Raw genomic sequence first — 19,254 nt, 5'->3', positions numbered from 1 at the left:
AATTATAAATTGTTAATTTGGTTAGAAATTAAATTGGCAATTAGCGTCCACACTATTTCATGGATTCGGCCACAGATTATGAACTAGTGTGGAACATGGTGGAACTAGTGATTCAACGAGCCATTGTCTTTGAATGTCATTTTTGCGTCCACACCACGTAATTAAATTGTCAATTTTATAAGATTTTGCAAAAAATTGTTCCGTCTGGATACCCACTTAAAGAAGGAAGAAAGGCGCGAAATTCAAATTTTCTATGGGTCATCCCTTTGAGCCTTTTATTTTTTTAATTTGTTGCCTTTTCCTGACAAAGTGGCTGTACCAGAGTATATATTCTGAAAAACATAAAAAGGGTTAAAACTTGGAAGTATCCGAAATGTCGAAACTTTATGTAGCTGGCAACATTTGAGTCCACAGCTTTCGGGGCCTGGGAAATACCGGCCATAGAGTCTATTAGCCAATCAGAATCCCGTAAAGCTCTTTGGAGAACTTTCAGCCAATCACATGGTGACGAGACCTATTTTAAATAAAATAAAAATTAGCTGTGTTTCATTTTTTCAGTCCGAATAGTCCGATGTTTCGTATAGAGCGTGCAGTGTGCCGGCGTTTCCTGTGACTTGAATACAAATTGTTTGTCGTTCCTTTTTTCAGGTAAGTTTTCTTAATTGTTAACTATGTATTATAAAAACTTGGTTTAGGTAAGAAAAAAGCTAAACACAGCTACAAAACTAGGTTTGTTTATTACAATCGCGATCGCTTATTGCCTCAAGAGTCACGGTTCTCTTACATTTGCGTCTTGCGGTCCTACAACTGCAATAAAATTGCGCTGTAGACCTCAAGTAGACTGCCTAAATAGGTAATCTAAAATATTTTCTATCGAAATAAGCTCCATTCACTTCTACCATCAAGATCTGTTACACAATTTAGCCGAGAGCAGAAAGCGACTGTGCAGTAAGCAACAAGATTTTTAATAGAAACTAAATTATTACAGATACACCGTGTTGCCTTAAAAGGCTGAATAAGACTTCGCGGTGAAGACTCACCATGGACGAGGATCCCCATGATGGATCAGGTAAGTTTATAGACTACGTATTTAATTTTAAGCATATTATCGTATTCTTTCGGTATGTCACGCTCACTAATATAATAATAGCAGGTAGTGGTGGGGCGGCACCCGGGTAATAACGTATTTCACAATTTCACATGATGTTAAAAATTAAAATTCATTAATATCTACATGAAGTGTTTTTACACTGCATTATGCTTTATTTATTTAATATACTTATGCTTACCTGCGATACCTTATTTATTCAAATTTGAACAACACAACACAACTTGGCGAAATTAACACGCATTACTCAATAGTGAGATACATAGCGTATGTCGCAGAACAAATAATATTGTTTATTAATTAGAGGCTCTTATGTACAATAAGCTGCAGTTAACTGACCCCCCCCCCCCACCCCTGGTTATAAATTTGTTTGCAGTGGGGTCAGTTATCTCTGCAGCTTACTATACCTAGGTGTATCACAGAGTACCATTATGGAACATGCAGGGCACAAAGTGATATTTTCTTCTAAGTAAAATCCTTTTTGGAAAGCAAGAAAGAAAATCACTTTATTTTGTATTACACACACATACAGATTATTGTTCCTTAACGACTTTCATTACCTAACTTGAAGTAACTTTGATCATGATAACAATAAATACCTACCTAGGTAATACTTTTCATCCGTGAATTAATTTATTGGCCCAAAAAACTATTTTGACCCACTTGTGAAGTGTAGTGCCCCAACTTAAGTACCCACGTCCATACTTGATACTAGATGTATATTAGTGTATTAGTATACTACTTAACCTGTTGTAAAAACACTGGTTAAGTATATGAATAAAGTAGGTAAGTATCTAACGAAAATATACTTACATTGGATTGAGGATACAAACTTTATTATGCTTTAGTTATAAAAAATAGTAGGTGCCTAATATCATTCATGGAAGCTATGTAATAATTAAACAAACCGTAGGTGTATTTGTAAACACTTGTAGTGTACTTACTTAAGAAAAACTATACAAAAATAAGCCTTGTGAAAAGACACACAAGGCTTATCTTTGTATGGTTTTTTATAGAGAAATAAACCCTTTTGAAAAGACACTCTTCAACTACGATTGCATGGCGGCGGCTAGGTTCGAATGACTAGCACTGTTTATTTGTTACTTTTGTCGTAGGTATTTCAACCGATGACTGTTCATTGTTGTAAGGCGATACGAAACGGTCTATTATAATTAAACAAGGGGAGGGCTGTATCGTGAGATTCATGAGTGTTTTGTGTATAGGGTATGGGCGACCTCGGAACTTCGCCGATGTGACGTTACAAATGAAATCGTTTATGAAACGTTCAGAAACAGAACATACCCGTTCGAAACTAACAATTACATTGCACATCATCATCAATGGCCTTTGAGACGTAGACTATTAAAAACCTTACAAACAGGTAGGGAGACATCGTTTTTAGGGTTCCGTACCCAAAGGGACCCTATTACTAAGACCGCTGTCCGGCCGTCTGTCACCAGGCTGTATCTCATGAACCGTGATAGCTAGACAGTTGAAATTTTCACAGATGATGTATTTCTGTTGCCGCTATAACAACAAATACTAAAAACAGAATAAAATAAATATTCAAGTGGGGCTCACGTATGTTGTGATGTTTATGCCGTTTTTTGCGTTATGGTACTCCGACTCGCACTTGGCCGGTTTTTTCGTGACTATACAAGCCAATACGTGGAGCACACGAACACAGGCGTAGTGTGCCCGTGGCGAAGTCGCATTACCTACTAGCCGTATAATAGCCAGGTCGTCTGTCATTTTCTTGAGTCATTTTCTGTATGTAGGAATTCTGATAAAGTAATTACATAATACTAAGCTGGTGCCCTTAAGGGGCGTTCAAATATTACGTAACGCAACTTGGGGAGGGAGAGGGGTCGGTCTTGTAAAACGTTACGATGCGTTATATGGGCGGGGCGGGAGGTGGGGGTTGGAACAAGGCGTTACATAACAATGTTTTTTTTATTAAATAAAACAATACAAATAATCACGTCTATTTCCCGGAGGGGTAGGTAGAGCAGAGAACACGGATTTCCACTTGCTACGATCCTGATATTCCCTTTTCCCTTCCTCCACTTTTATAACATTCCATACACGCTCGCTCATTTCTTCAATTTTATGTATTTTATGATTATACTTTGCTGAACATAATTGTGAATTTTAGATAAAAATGGTCATATAAACCTTCCTTTGGAATCACTCTATCTATTTAAAAAAGACCTCATCAAAATCCGTTGCGTAGTTTTAAAGATCTAAGCGTACATAGGGACAGCCATCCAGACAGCAGGAAGCGACTTTGTTTTATACTATGTAGACGTAGTGATGCAATATGTGCAAAAATAATATGACACATGTTGGGTAAAAAGGAATTAATTAGTGAATGACCTATTGAAATTCTTTAAAATACTTTAAAAGAAATCGGTCAAATATTAATGTTTGTTTATTTATGTGACTTTACAGGTCCGTCGCCAGAGCAAGCAGCTAGAGACAAAACGCTTTCATGTGGCATTAAGCAAAGCAATTGTAGCGAAGAACTTGCCGCTGCAAACCCTGACAACATCAGCATTAGGCCAAATGAAAGTGGCGATGGGCCCGCAAGTGCAAGCCCTGAAACTAGGAGCAGAAGCACAAATGAAGATAGCGAAGAATTAGCAGTTGCTAGTCCTGAAACCAGTTGCATTAAGCCAAATGAAGGTAGCGATGGAGTCGCGGCTACAAGCCTGAAAACAAGTAGCAGTAGTAATAATGTAAGTGGCGAAGGCATGCCGGCTACAAGTCCTGAAACTAACAGCAGTAGCCCAAATGAAGGTAGCGATGTAGTTGCGGATACAAGCCCTGAAACCAGCAGCAGTAGTAATAATTTAGGTGGCGAAGGACTGCCGGCTACAAGTCCTGAGACCAACAGCAGTGGCCCAAATAAAGGTAGCGATGGGGTCGCGGCTGTATGCCCTGAAACTAGCAGCTGTAAGTCAGATGAAGGTAGTGAAGAACTGGGCGCTGCAGTCACGGGAACCAGTAAACCAAATGATAGTACTGAGGAGCTCGCGGCTGCAAGCCCTGGAATCAGCAAGCCAAATGATGGTAGCGAAGAACTAGCAGCTGTAAATTCTAGCACCATCAGCATAAGGCTGAATAAAAGTAGCAATAAACTCACCGCTGCTAGTCCTGACACCAGCAATAGTAGGTTAAATGAAAGTACCAAAGAACTCATGTGTGAAAGCCCTAGAGCAAACAAGGACCCTGGATCTGAGAATAAAGACTCCAATTCAGGATCTGGAGTCCAATCCACTGATCCAACCTCTGACTCCGGCAGATCAGGTCCAAGCAAATTTTATAGACCTCCACCCATGCGCGCTAGACAGAATGAAGGTAAATACTGATTGGACTATTTCACCATTGTACCTATGTTTTTAATTTTATAAACTAAAAAAGGCCAGCCAGGGCAATTGCAACTATGGGGCAAATGCAACTACTCTATACAAAAAGTGAGTCTAGAGCTAGACAGAGTTACTTGTATGGCAAACTTTCGCCAGTCACAAAAGAGAGTTAACCCATGGTATAAGTGACTATAGCTAGTCCAGCTGTAGACTCCCTTCTTGTATTTTAAGAGCAGTTGCATTTGCTTCATAGTTGCACTTGCCCTGCCCGATCTTATAATTTCTTTGCGCATTTTATTACATTCCGTTAACATGTGTCATGTTGCGTTCCGTTAGATCCTTACCTACTCGTATCTGCTACTCCACAATGGATTATTGACAGCATTCCTTATCACCTCGTTTTCCTGTTTGGTTTATGTAGAAATTCCTAAAAATAGAATCGCTAATAATATTTGTTACATATTTCAAACAAACATTTAGCTACACCTTTATCTATGTCCTACTTTGACGTCACTGTATTAATACATGAATTATATAGGATGGAATAAAACTATGAAAACGGATTATATCGCGTATATTGAATTTATAATACATCCCGACGTTTCGAACTCTTTACAGCGTTCGAAACGTCGGGATGTATTATAAATTCAATATACGCGATATAATCCGTTTTCATAGTTTTATTTCATGAGTAACTATCGCGGTAACCGAAGACAATCTATACATATAATAAAGCGGAAGAGGGTCGAAAGTCTGTACATGGAAGATATTCGAAAAAAAATTGCCTGGGGATACTTAGAATCGATAACAGAACACATTCCAACAGTTTTTAGAATTTTTGTCTGTTTGTCTGTTTATCTGTTTATCTGTTTGTCTGTTTATTTGACCGCGCTACAAATGAAAACGGCTGAACGGATTTTGATGCAAACTTTACTAATCTGTCGAAAAAATCCACGGCCAGGTTTTAGGCTATAAAAATTTGAGAAATTTTACCCCTAAGGGGGTTAAAAAGGGGATGAAAGTTTGTATGGGGTTCAAGATTTATTTTAAGCTAGCAATTTGAAACTTCGTAAGAAGATATATTATTGAAATACAAGAAAACTAATTTCAGCGTTTTTGAAAATTCATCCCCTAAGGAGGTGAAATAGAGGTTGAAAGTTTGTATGGAGATCAATTTTTTTTTGAGTGCGTTACTTGAAACTTTGTATAATGAGCATATTATTATAATACAGGAAAAGTGATTTTAGCGTTTTCAAGAATTCGTCCCCTAACAGGGTTAAAAGGGGGTTGAAAGTTTGAATCCATTACAAATGCTTTGAAACTTCTTAGAAAGGTATGATAGACGATTACAAAAAAACTAATTTTGACGTTTTTGGAAATTTAACCCCTCAGGGGGTTGAAAAGGGGATGAAAGTTTGTCTTGGGGTGCAAATTTTATTTTAAGCTAGGAACTTAAAACTTTGCAAAACGTTATTATATTAAAAAGCAAGAAAATTACTTTCAGCGTTTTTAAAAATTCATCCCCCATGGTGGTGAAAAAGCGGTTAAAAACTTTATCTTGATAACTATATCATTTTAGCTACTAGGCCAAGTTAGGTATCGATTTTGTATAAATCGGGTATGCCGAATTCATTTATGATATCAAAATGACACCATTCCCGAGTGAAAACACAAAAAATATGAAAACACTTTTTTTAATTTCTCTTTACGCTTAAACCGCTAAACTGATTTAGATAAAATTTGGTATAGAGATAGTTTGAGTCCCGTGGAAGAACATAGGGTAGTTTTTAACCAAAAAAATGGAGACTGCGTTTGCATGGAGAAGCGGCCGTGCCCTTTCCTCTTAATAATGGTCACGAAGGTGGGTACTTTAAAAAAATCATTTTTCAGTAAATGTCAAACGATTTGGGACTTAAACGCGTTACCATGCCTTGCCGAAAAAAATCGAATCTTTCGCAAAAGTCTCGCAATGCATTGCGGCCACAAGGGGCACGGTCTCAGGAGACTGAGAAAAACCACGGTGAGAGACTCAGTGGCGCTCTAGCCAGGCAGGTCGCTTCGCTTTCGGCTGAAACGGCAAGCCAGCGCGAGTTTGATTGTGATCCCAAATATATCGTACGTAATACATATGTAGGCGCAGATCCTGACGGAGTGTGGCGCCGGAGAAGCCGTGTTCATCCCGCGTATCCTTCTCATTCCGAGCAACTTCCCGTTCCGCTTCAAGCGCCTACAGGTCCCCGTGAGCGTCTGCTTCGCTATGACCATCAACAAGTCGTAGGGGCAGATGCATTTCAAACTCCGAAAAAAAAAAAGGGGCAGACGCTGCCCGCCGCCGGCGTCATTTGACTGATTTGACTGGAGGACCGATTTGGATGACATGATTTTGATGGGAACACCCAAATATTCCGAAATATGTTTTTCCGATTTTTATAACCACGACTTTCATAATCCCGATTATTTATAAGTCCGAAATATCAAAATTACGATTTTTAAAAACACGATGGAATAAAATCACGAATGTGCTATTTCCGAAAACTTAAAATCCGATTGTCACTTGATAGAAAGCTTAAAGTTCCGATTTTACACTTTTCCGAAAATATTTTTTTTCCGAATTCCTAAATTCTGAAAAATCATTGTCCGATCGGAAATAAAATAATTCGGTATTCAGAAATTCGGTTTTTTACAAGATCGGAAAAATGAAATCCGTGATATTCAAATGAAGACTCACGTTTTAGTAATTATTACGGGTACCTGTCGTGCCGCATCATGTTAAATTCGGCATAAAATATGTTTGGCATAAAAATTCGGCATAAATAAATTAGACAGAACTGCGAACCTGCGAACCCGAACTGTTGCTAGAAGTGGGTTAGGTTAGGTTAGAACTGCGACCCCAAAGAAAACGAACTGTTGCCAGAAGTGGGTTAGGTTAGGTTAGAATTGCGACCCCCAAGAAAACGAACTGTTGCCAGAAAAGTGAGTTAGGTTAGGTTAGAACTGCGACCCCCAAGAAAACGAACTGTTGCCAGAAAAGTGGAAATTTAAAAATTGGGATATTTAAAATAGGAATCACGTTAATTCGGAATAAGGGCAATTCCGAATTCGTGATTTTGAAAATCGTAAATGTTAAATTTGGTGTTTGCCACCATCGGAATTGTTATAGTCGGAATTATGTAGTTCGGAATTTACAATATTCGGCTTTTTGGGTTTTCGGAAATATAAATCTTCGTGATTTTCATCATTCGTAATTATGACAGTCGGAATTTTGATGGGTCGAGCATTTAAAAATCGGAATGATAAAATTCGACATTCTAAAATTCGAAATAAAAAATTTCGGAATTATGTAGTGTACCCGATTTGCATAGGTACAGTCAAGGACGTTAAACAAAAATGGTACTGTATCGTTCGAAATACACCTATACTACTCTATGCCATTTAAATCACGACAAAAATTTGAATAAGGGCAAAAAAAATATTCATTTTGTAGTGTAATTTTATTTAGTGGTAGCAAAGAGGATATAATATTATAAAACGGTACTGTCATAGTAAATTTTGTAACCACAGTAAATTCACTGCCATCTATCGACACACTTTAAAACTAAAAATGAAGATTTATTAAAATACGATAAAATGTATTTAAATATGGATAAATGATCTTTTTTATTTGCATTAATAATTTTTTTATTTTGACCCATGTTCTTTCACTGATATGCGTTAAAATTGTTAGATAATAACAAACGAAACCGTCAACGCCCTCTATACGAGAGTAGGCAAAAGGTAGTAGCGACATCTGATCGAGAATCAAATTTTCGTGATTTTCGAGGCACGTTTTTTCCTTAGACTGTATCCATCTATTACGGAGTTATATCTATCTTTGGTGGTAGGTACCTAATTGTAAAATATTTTATCTGGACTACAGTCCTCTAGCGTATCCATCTGTCAACTTTACTTTAAGTTCTGTCTCCAGGGGACAGGGAGATAAATTAGGGGTGAATTAGCCGCTTACTGAAACAGACCGAATTCCACGCAGGCGAAGCCGCGGGCACAGCTAGTATTATATATAGGATGGACTAACTTTTTTACATCAATTATAATCGAATCAATGTAGGTACCTATAAACTGAAGGTACCGTCAACCGGGGTGAATAGGGATGGCTGGGATGACTAGGGACAAATATTAAAATTAGATTTACCTGACAATTTCTTCATATCTACACACACAAATTGTATCATACAAAATCTACTATTATTTTCAATGGAATTATACCATTTGAGTGGGTAGATATTAAGAAATGGTGACGTAAATCTCATTTTAATTTCTGTCCCTATTCACCCCACCCACATCCCTATACACCCCGGTTGACGGTATACATTGTTTTGCTGGAAGACCAGCGCTCTGACTTTAAGGTTAGCATTAATAGCATTATGCTGAGGCGGGACGGACAATTTCGTGGTAAACTACCTACCTACTTTATGTTTTAAATTTACTTTTTTTTGTAATACGTTTGTATGAAATGTAGTTTGCCATAAATAAATGAATTATTACTTTACTGATAAGTACCTACTAATCAATAAATACTGAACTTTGCAGCTGGTCTCGAGACAACTAATGCATCTGTCCCTACTGTGCCAACGTTCGAGCAATTTTTACTTCAGCAAGTCAAAGAAAAGAAGAGAAAAGAACGATTCGCCAAAGAAAGCAATTACCCAGATACATCTAGCTTAATTAGCCGTGCTAACCAAAGCCTAAATCGTAATCTACATCCTCAAAGAAAACGCCAGCAAAACACCTATGTCCGGGACATGTCCTGCAACATTTTGGCAGAGATATCCCGGTCTGAAAGTGTAATTATACTAGAGAAGATAAATCGTCAAAAGGAAAGTTTCAAGAAACTTATCGATTCACCGCCTGATGATCGAAATCGCGACGTATTCGCTTTAGTGTTTGAACTCGTTACAAACGTATGGAAATCTTCTTTCGAAGAGTCAAAGAAACTGCTGCTTTTGGAAATATGCAACACTAAATTCATTGATAATTTACAATTATACTTAATGCAATTGCCTTACACAGAAAGCCGTAGAGATCAACTTTTTAACAAACATTACTGGACTAAGGAAAAAGAATTTTGGGACAACTTTATGACCTTTTGTGAGTGTCTCATAAATGTGTCGCCGTCGACTGCTGTTAGAAAATGCGGAGCTCTAATCGAGGCTACTAGCAAAAGTTGCCTTGATGGTTTAAAAGAAAAGCATGACTTCGAATTACCCGAAGAATATAGTACTAGAATGACCAATATACGGGACAGACTGAAAAAACAGGTAAGATTTAGGTACATGTTTCTACTTACATTTGAGAACTCTACTTATTTACTCAAAAAGATACAATAGGCTATTTGACTAATTTTTGAAAATGGTTTTAATTGATTGTTTATGACTTAATAATTACACTACATTGATATTTCCTTGAAATTTCCTGTATTAAATATTAAAAAACAATGTTAAAGTTTATTTATTTTGAACGCGCCTTAAACGCTGTTTTTGCAAAGGGGCTAATCACGTGACACGTGTGACGTCACACGCGAGGAAACTCAGTCAATGACATTAGTAAATCTTATGGTTTATGTGCATTGAATTGATTATTTCACTGTAAAATGGTATATAAATGGTGTATAGTGCCGCAATGTTCAAGTACGACTATAAAAAATCCAGATAAATTGTTTGTTTCCGTTCCAACGAATCCCAAGAAAAAGAAAAATGTGGTTAAAACTAGCGCGAAAAGACCCAAAGAGCATTTTAGCGCATACAAATGTTTTTATGTGTGAAGACCACTTCGATGTAAGTAATAATTTAACTGTAAATAAATATGGTAGTTAAAGCAGCGGATTTTGTTGTATTTATCGAAACAAGATCTAGGTATTTAATGTATTACTACATAACCTCATAACATAGCTCTTTCAGCATTAGTAGGTAGTTATATAGTAGCATACTTTTTCTTTCAAACTAAAGTGCAGTATGGAGATACTATTCTCGTCATCGTATTCTACATATATATCGTCGTCGTATTCGTATCATCGAAATCGAAATGTTCGTAAATAAACAATTTCTACGTATACTCACACAGCTGTTTTTACATTTCTAAGTTCCGCAACATAGTAATCCGGATTATCTTTAAAGAAAAGTGCAACCATTAATGCGTCTATGTCTGGTAGGTTGCCGCTATCACAGATTAATAAATAGTTACTACGTAACAGATACATCATTCCCATACAAAAGCGAAAATACCTACTCTATAATAGCCTACAAAATCTTAATAATAATACCTGCTGCTCAGGACGAGAAGAAATGTACCATAAGTATGCGCACAAAGAGTCGAGACTGCCTTGCTCGCCGTGCGAGCCACGTGCCAACGCGTCATCGTAAGAATGCGCTAGGGTTGTACTGTTACTTATGTTATTATTGTAATAAAACGAATGTTGCGAATCAACCATATTTTATATTAGTCAATCAAATATTTAAAAACAACACTTATAATACCTGACTCAAAAAACTCCTTAATTTACGATTTATCTACTTATGTTCAAAGAAATAAATAGTGACAAAATTCATAAAGATAGATTTAAAATACTACTCACCTTTCTTCGTCTCTCGGAAATGAAAAAACCGGCCAAGTGCGAGTCGTACTCGCCCACCGAGGGTTCCGTACTTTTTAGTATTTGTTGTTATAGCGGCAACAGAAATACATCATCTGTGAAAATTTCAACTGTCTAGCTATCACGGTTCATGAGATACAGCCTGGTGACAGACGGACAGCGGCAGCGGAGTCTTAGTAATAGCATAGAGTAACTTATACTAGAGCGGTACTGTCATAGTAAATTTTGTAACCCCAGTAAATTCACTGCCATCTGTCGACACACTTTAAAACTAAAAATGAAGATTTATAAAAATACGATAGAATGTATTTAAATATAGATATATAAATGATCTTTTTTATTTGCATTAATTATTTTTATTATTTTGACCCATGTTCTTTCACTGATATGCGTTAAAATTGTTAAATAACAACAAACGAAACCGTCAACGCCATGTATACGACTGTAGACCAAAACTAGTAGCGCCCTCTGAACGAGAATCAAATTTTCTTGATTTTCGAGGCACGTTTTTTCCTTAGACTGTATCCATCTATTACGGAGTTATATCTATCTTTGGTAATAGGGTGCCGTTTTTACCCTTTGGGTAAGGAACCCTAAAAAAACGACAAATTTTCTTTTGTTTTTTGACTTTTACACCCATCTACTGCACAATAATTACGTGGTTTCGGCATTTCGAAGCGTAAGCGCGGGAAACGTGCGGTGCTAGCGCTCAGGCGGGCGTTCGGCGGCCCTCTGTCGATTATATCGTCGACGATACGCCAAGCGGTAGGCATATAGCGCGTGGCTTTGAGCGAGTGAAGGAGGCCTGCCGCTATCAGCTTTCACATATTTCGGCTCCATTTTGAGATTCTTATGAATATTGTGCTACTAGATATACGGATAAATCGGAATATATCAGAAAACTGTGGAACAATAACTAAAATTAACTAAATACAAATAAAACAGTTAAAACACTCAAGGCAATCAAGAATGTTTGTTCACCAGCGTGTGACGTCATCCGAGCGTTGACCAATCACAGAGCGTTCACGTCCCTGATGAAATTTCAAAAAATATTAAATTTTCTTTCGTTTATTTTCCAAAAACTAAACATAATTTATATTCAAATATAGTGAAATATACTTTATTAGTTTATTATCTTTCAGGATGACAGCAATTCGTTATATATTTTTAATGTTGTCAAATACCCTATTGTTCTTTTTTTACAGGCACAAATTCAGAAAAAAAAGGATACGAGTGCTACAAACGAACCTCTCGAGAACTTCCGTGAGCTGAGCGTGCTGCCCTCGGGCCCGGAGCTGCTGGAGCGGCGGCCGTTCCTGCGGCCCAACGTGGTGGAGGGCGCGTACGCGGACGTGGAGCACTACCTGGACGTGCAGTTCCGCCTGCTGCGCGAGGACTGCTTCGGACCGCTAAGGGAAGGGATACGTAAGTGACGTCATCGGCGCGGTACGATCATTGATTCATTGCCCGCGAGTTGCTGAAGTAGCACCTCCCCAGTTTACCTGACTTCTGACCTCATTTTACAAAGGCACAAGTTACAGGTCATCATGTCCCTAACTTGTAACTTATGACTTATCTATCTATAGCTATCGCTGGACTGATTTTAAGACTTCTGGTTGCAGCAGAACAGCTGTTAAAAATATCATATCTGTGTATGGATTTCGAGAATGATGACCATTTTAGAATCCAAGATGGCGGACATGTACTTATACGTAATTATCGTCATAGCTATCGTTAAGTTCACAGCGGTACGGATTTTAAAAATTATGACCTGGATTGAATTCCAAAATGGCGGGTAAGGTATAATTTTTCGTAAAAGACGTCATGCATATGTGCTCTTGGTTGTCGGGGATGGGGATTTCGAAAATGATGACACGGTACTTTAATTATAAAGTCTACGATATTAAACCTATAAACCCAGGTAGCATTTATACATCATTACGTCAATATGACGTCGCTGACGTCACTTTGCTACCTGGGAACTTATCATACATAGCACCCAGCACTTTTATAGCTTCCGGCACACATTTTCGACAGACCTCATGCTACGTTCGCATCAATAAATATATTTACAATTCTGTAGGTTCAAATTTGAATGAAGAAGTTAACTTATTACTTTATTGCCTTTTTCTGCTTTAAATATTTCCACAGATCAATACATCGAGGATCCAAAGAAAAGGAAATATGACCACATTCGGTAAGAAAATACCAGTATAGTATATTTTTTATAGTTACTCATGACGGAATTTAAAAAAATCACCAAGTATATATTCTAGTACCATTAACAAACTTTTATTACAGAGTCTATCGTAATGTGAAGTTTTTGGGACCATTTTTCACAAAACAACAATTTGGATCGCTCGTTTTACTGGATCAATACACTGAAAAGATGTTCAATAAGATGAATTGGAAGCAAAGCAAGAGATTTTTGTTTGGATCTCTCCTGCTGTTCACAAAGGATAATTGCAATAGCTTTCTTGTTGGAACTATTTTGCAACGCGACGTAGAACTTTTAAGCAAAAGAATTGTATGTATCATATTGCCAACCTACATTACCTATTGTCAACAATCTGCTTCTAGACTGCATGACAATCCATTTTTCTCTGTTCAGTTCTTAGCAAGAGTATTAGGGCATTTATTTGATTCCGCTGATAATATGTAATAATACTTAATTATCTAAGTAATTACAAACAATTCAAGCATAAAAAGGAAGTTTTTTTTATATATTTCACAGCTTGGTGTCAGCATAATTGATTCCACAATGCATTCTGACTTGTACAGTGAAGATTTGTACACTATGATAGAATGCGAAGTTTACTTTGAGCCGTACCACCACGTGCTAAAGGCACTTCAGGACCCCAGCTTTCCTGAGCACCTGGCGATGAGCAAATACATTGTCGACGTGCAGGTACTTTCTATATATTACAAATTGTGTGCTACTCTGCAGCGGCGCCACCATAATGAATATCAATGGGTTATATGGTGAAATGATGTACCTAAAAGGTACATCATGTACCTATAATGTTTATGGCTGTACCTGTGATAGGAAACGAAATAATGGGCATTGAAAGTCGCAAAAAAAATCTCATTCTTCCGGAACCAATCTTAGATATTTATAAAAAAGGACCGTACTACCGAGCAATAAAAATATATAGCTACCTACAGAAATAAAAAAATACACAAAAAAATCATTTACAGTAGGTATATATTGGGCACTTTGCCCCACTCGCTCGTCGAGCTCGCTCCGCTCGCTCCGTGGAGCAATTGCCCAGTATATGCGAATGGTTGATCATAGTTGTCAGAACCGTGGATCATCATCATCTTCCTCGCGTTGTCCTGGCATTTTGTCACGGCTCATGGGAGCCTGGGGTCCGCTTGGCAACTAATCCCAAGAATTGGCGTAGGCACTAGTTTTTACGAAAGCGACTGCCATCTGACCTTCCAACCCAGAGGGGAAACTAGGCCTTGTTGGGATTAAAGTCCGGTTTCCTCACGATGTTTTCCTTCACCGAAAAGCGACTGGTAAATATCAAATGATATTTAATATATAAGTTCCGAAAAACTCATTGGTACAAGCCAGGGTTTGAACCTGCGACCTTCGGATTGCAAGTCGCACGCTCTTACCGCTAGGCCACCAGCGCTTTTATTACGTACCTATTGAAAAAATATGTTTTTCATTAATTTGTGATTTTATTTACTTTCTTTAGTTCCTAACCTAACTAAACGGTATGAGCTGTTAGAGAGGCTCGCGGGTGAGCGAGAGGGAGATAGAAATTCTTCCCGCGCTTTCACGGGCTGCGGCCCGCTTCGATTTTCAATAATGTTTTTGTATTGACTTTCGTTCTGTGTCCGTGTCTGTACTTCCGTATCAAAAGAAAAAAAAGATTATATACCCGGTCAAACAACTTTGTCAGTAGAAAAGGCGCGAAATTGAAATTTTCTCATCATTTTCCTCGCGTTGTCCCGGCATAAGGTTGTAAAATTCCTATAATACCTAATTTATTAGGCCCTTTCCGAATTTGAATATAGCCCAATACCTTACGTTCCAATAAAGTTAAAAAAGCAACACCAATTAAAACCCACGCCACACCAATTGCCACGCTTCATGGGAGCTTGGGGTCCGTTTGGCAAGTAATCCCAAGAATTGGCGTAGGCGCTAGTTTTTACGAAAGCGACTGCCATCTGTCCTTCCAACCCAGAGGGTAAACTACGCCTTATTGGGATTAATCCGGTTTCCTCACTCTGTTTGCCTTGACCGAAAAGCGACTGGTAAATAACAATAGTACATTTCGAATTTACGATATGAGTGCGAAAAGTACCTCTTCGCACGTGTATTGTACGTTTTACAATAGGTACATATGGCCCTTTAAAATTTCGACATACGCAGATAGGTACCACACTAAGGCCGTAAATTAGGTATTAGGTAGGTATAAGTACCTACTGTAAAACGTACAATACACGTGCGAAGAGGTATTTTTCGCACTTGTATCGTAAATTCGAAATGTACTATTGTTATTTACCAGTCGCTTTTCGGTCTTGACCGAAACTGCAAACATCGTGAGGAAACCGGAACTTGGAAATCGCACACAATACTTGTACTTTGTACTCGTATGTGTATTTAATTGCTCAAACTATATGTCATTAGGGCTAGCGCTCAATTAGGATTATTTTAAATAGTTGACAAATTATCCTTATCACTAGACTTATAATTATCCTTATGTCACTATGTAATTGTGCGATTGCCAAGTCATTATATGTATTAAAAAAATAAAGGTATCTAATATTGTTACGGTTTTAACACCCCCTGGCACTGACTAAAATAACCGACTTGGTTTCACATTATTACATCTCAAAACTTTTTTGTAGTAGAAGAACTGCGTTGCGAGACTTGCATCTTTTGATCTGATAAATATTTTCTAATAACATATTTGCGTTTGCGCCACTGTACGACTATAGTAGTAGTATTAGTATAATCTGTAAAAGTGATCCCACAAACATAAAAAAGTTTATTTGTTTGCCATCACTTATCAATAAATTTTTGTCATTGTCAGACCAACAATAACGTGCCACACGAAAACTTTATTAGATTTGTTTTTCGTTTTTGATTTCAGAAAGTACCCGAAAATCCAGCGTACCTCACTCGGGATACCGTATATACTTTAAACAAAAAAAAACGTCGGAGGATTACTCGTACTCGGAGTCCTTTCAGACGTCGAAAAAATATCCATCGATCCGAGTATTCATCTTCATCTGAAGATGAATTGTTCTACCCAGACAAAGGAATAGCAGTAAAGGATGAAAAGGAAATAGAATTCCAAGTCCTTCAGGATGAAACTTGGCCATCTGAGACAGAGCTGGGCTTGAATAGCACCCAATATGAAGCGTATAAACTCGCCCTCACCCATGAGTTCGCCGTGATCCAAGGCCCGCCAGGCACTGGCAAAACCTTCCTCGGAGTCAAAGTTGCTAAGACCCTACTTGAAAATGCACCATATTACGATGATGAATGTTCAATGCTTGTCATATGCTACACAAATCACGCACTGGATCAATTTTTAGAGGCTTTGTTACCTATTACAGATTCTATTGTTCGCATCGGTGGAAGATCACAAAGCCAGCTCTTGGAAAAGCATAACATAAGTAATTTCAGAGGCTGGGCTTGCTACGAGGAAAGAGCCTTACTCGAGTATCGTATTCGCAAGCTAAAAGACTTTTACGAAGCTTGTATATCTCCTGACATTTTATTAAACTACACTACTGTTGTTAATTACGTCGAAGAGTGTGAAATCGTTGATAGATTTTACAAAGGAATAAATGATGATGCTTTGAAATATTGGCTGTTTGGAAACGTAGAAAATGTTGATATTATTCCACGTTTAGAAGAACATGTTCAAAGTAACGCAAAAGAAAAATTACATGATAATAACGATGTGGATAACGACATCTACGCCAGGGATGAGTTGGACATAGATGACAATGACATTGATGAAGTATTTTATCGTAAATTGTATGAGAGTACATTAGTATCTTTCTCATTGCCAGAAGCAGAAGAGGAGAAGAATATGCTTGTGGAAAAGTACAAAGCTATACAGGTTCGACTCAACTTAGAAGAGGAGAACCAGGAAGGTAGCAAGAATTACGGTGACATAGTCAACACATTGCAAGATTTACAACATAAGATATATCAACTGCACTCGCAGATAAATATTTTCAAGGTATGATCAAGTCAATATCTAAACGTATATTTCTGGATTGGATGTCCAATCCCAAACGTCCCAATTGAATGCAATCCGTCTAAGCTAACTCTGCACCTATTTGACAGTGATGAAGTGTGCTAGTGCCACTATCCATGCCATTTTTTGTCGCGCTTCCACATTGCCAAGTCGGTGCAAGTTGACATAGGCAACACAACACATTCTTCAAATTGGATGTTTACGGTATTAGCCGCTCTGGTCGCCCAGTGAAATAATTCAAAGTAAAATCTACCTAAAAGGTTGCGTTTTTAGGGTTCCGTTACCAAAGGGTAAAAACGGGACCCTATTACTAAGACTTCGATGTCTGTCTGTCTGTCTGTCTGTCGGTCTGTCCGTCTGTCACCAGGCTGTATCTCATGAACCGTGATAGCTAGACAGTTGAAATTTTCACAGATGATGTATTTCTGTTGCCGCTATAACAACAAATACTAAAAACAGAATAATATAAATATTTAAGGGGGGCTCCCATACAACAAACGTGATTTTTTTGCGTAATGGTACCCCTTCGTGCGCGAGTCCGACTCGCACTTGGCCGGTTTTTGCTGCTGTTCACTATTTGCCTCTTATTCTAACAAATTAAATATGGTGGTTAAAAAGAAGCAAGTAAATAAACGCACTATGTCATCTATTGAACTCACTGAATGTGTTGAAAACAAAAAAACCAGATTGGCTGAGACTTGTCTAAGTGGCACTATCTAAGTACAGCAGTGATGTCGCACTAAAGATAAGATAAAGATAGTTTATTATTCAGTTAGACATTATTACAATGCGCTTATGAACGTCAAATAAAGCTACGCCGGCTCTAACCCCACACCTCTGCCTCGAGAAGATTTAAATCACTGGTTTTTGTATTGCAACAAACAACATTATTTGTTTATTATTGGCCTGTTTGTAGTTCCTAATCCTAGACCAACTTAGCCACTCATATAACCAACAAAAATAGGACACTAGAATTAACAAATTAAACAGACGCGAATTTATGAATATGTGTTATTTCTTTTAACAGGATATGATGATATGCCAGTCCCGTGCACCCAGAATAAACCTCGCAAATGTGAAGGATTTATGTACAGTTCCACTTATAGAGCGTTGGTCATACTACTATAAATGGGCCACCATCGCCAAGGGTCACCTGAAAAAACAGGCCAAGAAACGAGAGGTTTGTAATTTACTTTTTTATGCAAATCATTTTAATCAGTTGACTGTCTTATGCACAGCCATTCACATTCGTGTGAATTCAGGCTACGCAGGTTTTTGGACGCAATTTATATTAAGTAAAGTGAACACTTTTATCAAAGCACGCGAATGAGGGCTATCGTTTTTTTGCTCACCAGTTGGCGCCTCTGTTGATGGTGGTCCAAAAGACTATAGAACATCTGTCAGTCATTGAAGTGACAAGTGACATTTGACATTTCGAACTATGGAAAAGACCACCATCTACACTAGCGCCCCTAGCGGCCAATTCATACGCGTTAGCCCTCATTACTTTGGTGTCGCACATTCGTATGCTCATACTGTTATTACCGATTTGCGATGATTGTCTGAAAGTCTCTCAAACGTTCCTTCTATTATACATGACCCAGATGGCACAAAATGACCTCAATATTTTTAATTCTGTGTTGATTTTAGGAGTTGGTCCAGTCTGCTGCAGAAGTTTACGAAGAACGTCGAATGATAGCTGACCGTTCACTCTTAAGAGGGACTCGGGTTATTGGTATGACCACAAGCGCTGCGGCGAGATTGCGAAAATTACTCGTAGAAGTGTCACCGCCAATAGGTACGTTTATATACCTACATTTTAAATTAGTATGCCTGCAGATTTTAAAACTATTTATGATTGGCCAGATTATTTTTGTTAAGACCATGACCATGAACATT

At 37.9% G+C, this 19,254-nt stretch overlaps 1 protein-coding gene across 1 annotated transcript in view; it reads left to right on the top strand.

Moving 5' to 3' along the window:
* Positions 1 to 596: 596 nt before the first annotated feature.
* Positions 597 to 19,254, top strand: part of LOC134746021 (NFX1-type zinc finger-containing protein 1-like) — a 36,227-nt gene continuing 17,569 nt past the window's right edge. Inside the window, exons 1-11 of the mRNA XM_063680188.1 lie at positions 597 to 648; positions 989 to 1,069; positions 3,560 to 4,468; positions 9,064 to 9,791; positions 12,328 to 12,547; positions 13,274 to 13,319; positions 13,424 to 13,649; positions 13,857 to 14,030; positions 16,234 to 17,337; positions 18,383 to 18,535; positions 19,006 to 19,153. Coding sequence (XP_063536258.1) covers positions 1,042 to 1,069; positions 3,560 to 4,468; positions 9,064 to 9,791; positions 12,328 to 12,547; positions 13,274 to 13,319; positions 13,424 to 13,649; positions 13,857 to 14,030; positions 16,234 to 17,337; positions 18,383 to 18,535; positions 19,006 to 19,153 — 3,736 coding nt within the window. The 5' untranslated portion in view covers positions 597 to 648; positions 989 to 1,041. The remainder of the gene's footprint in view (positions 649 to 988; positions 1,070 to 3,559; positions 4,469 to 9,063; positions 9,792 to 12,327; positions 12,548 to 13,273; positions 13,320 to 13,423; positions 13,650 to 13,856; positions 14,031 to 16,233; positions 17,338 to 18,382; positions 18,536 to 19,005; positions 19,154 to 19,254) is intronic.

Source organism: Cydia strobilella, chromosome 12 (assembly GCF_947568885.1).
Source record: "Cydia strobilella chromosome 12, ilCydStro3.1, whole genome shotgun sequence".
Taxonomy (NCBI): domain Eukaryota; kingdom Metazoa; phylum Arthropoda; class Insecta; order Lepidoptera; family Tortricidae; genus Cydia; species Cydia strobilella.
The sequence above is the reverse complement of the archived record's forward strand: the minus strand, read 5'-3'. Positions and strand labels throughout refer to the sequence as shown.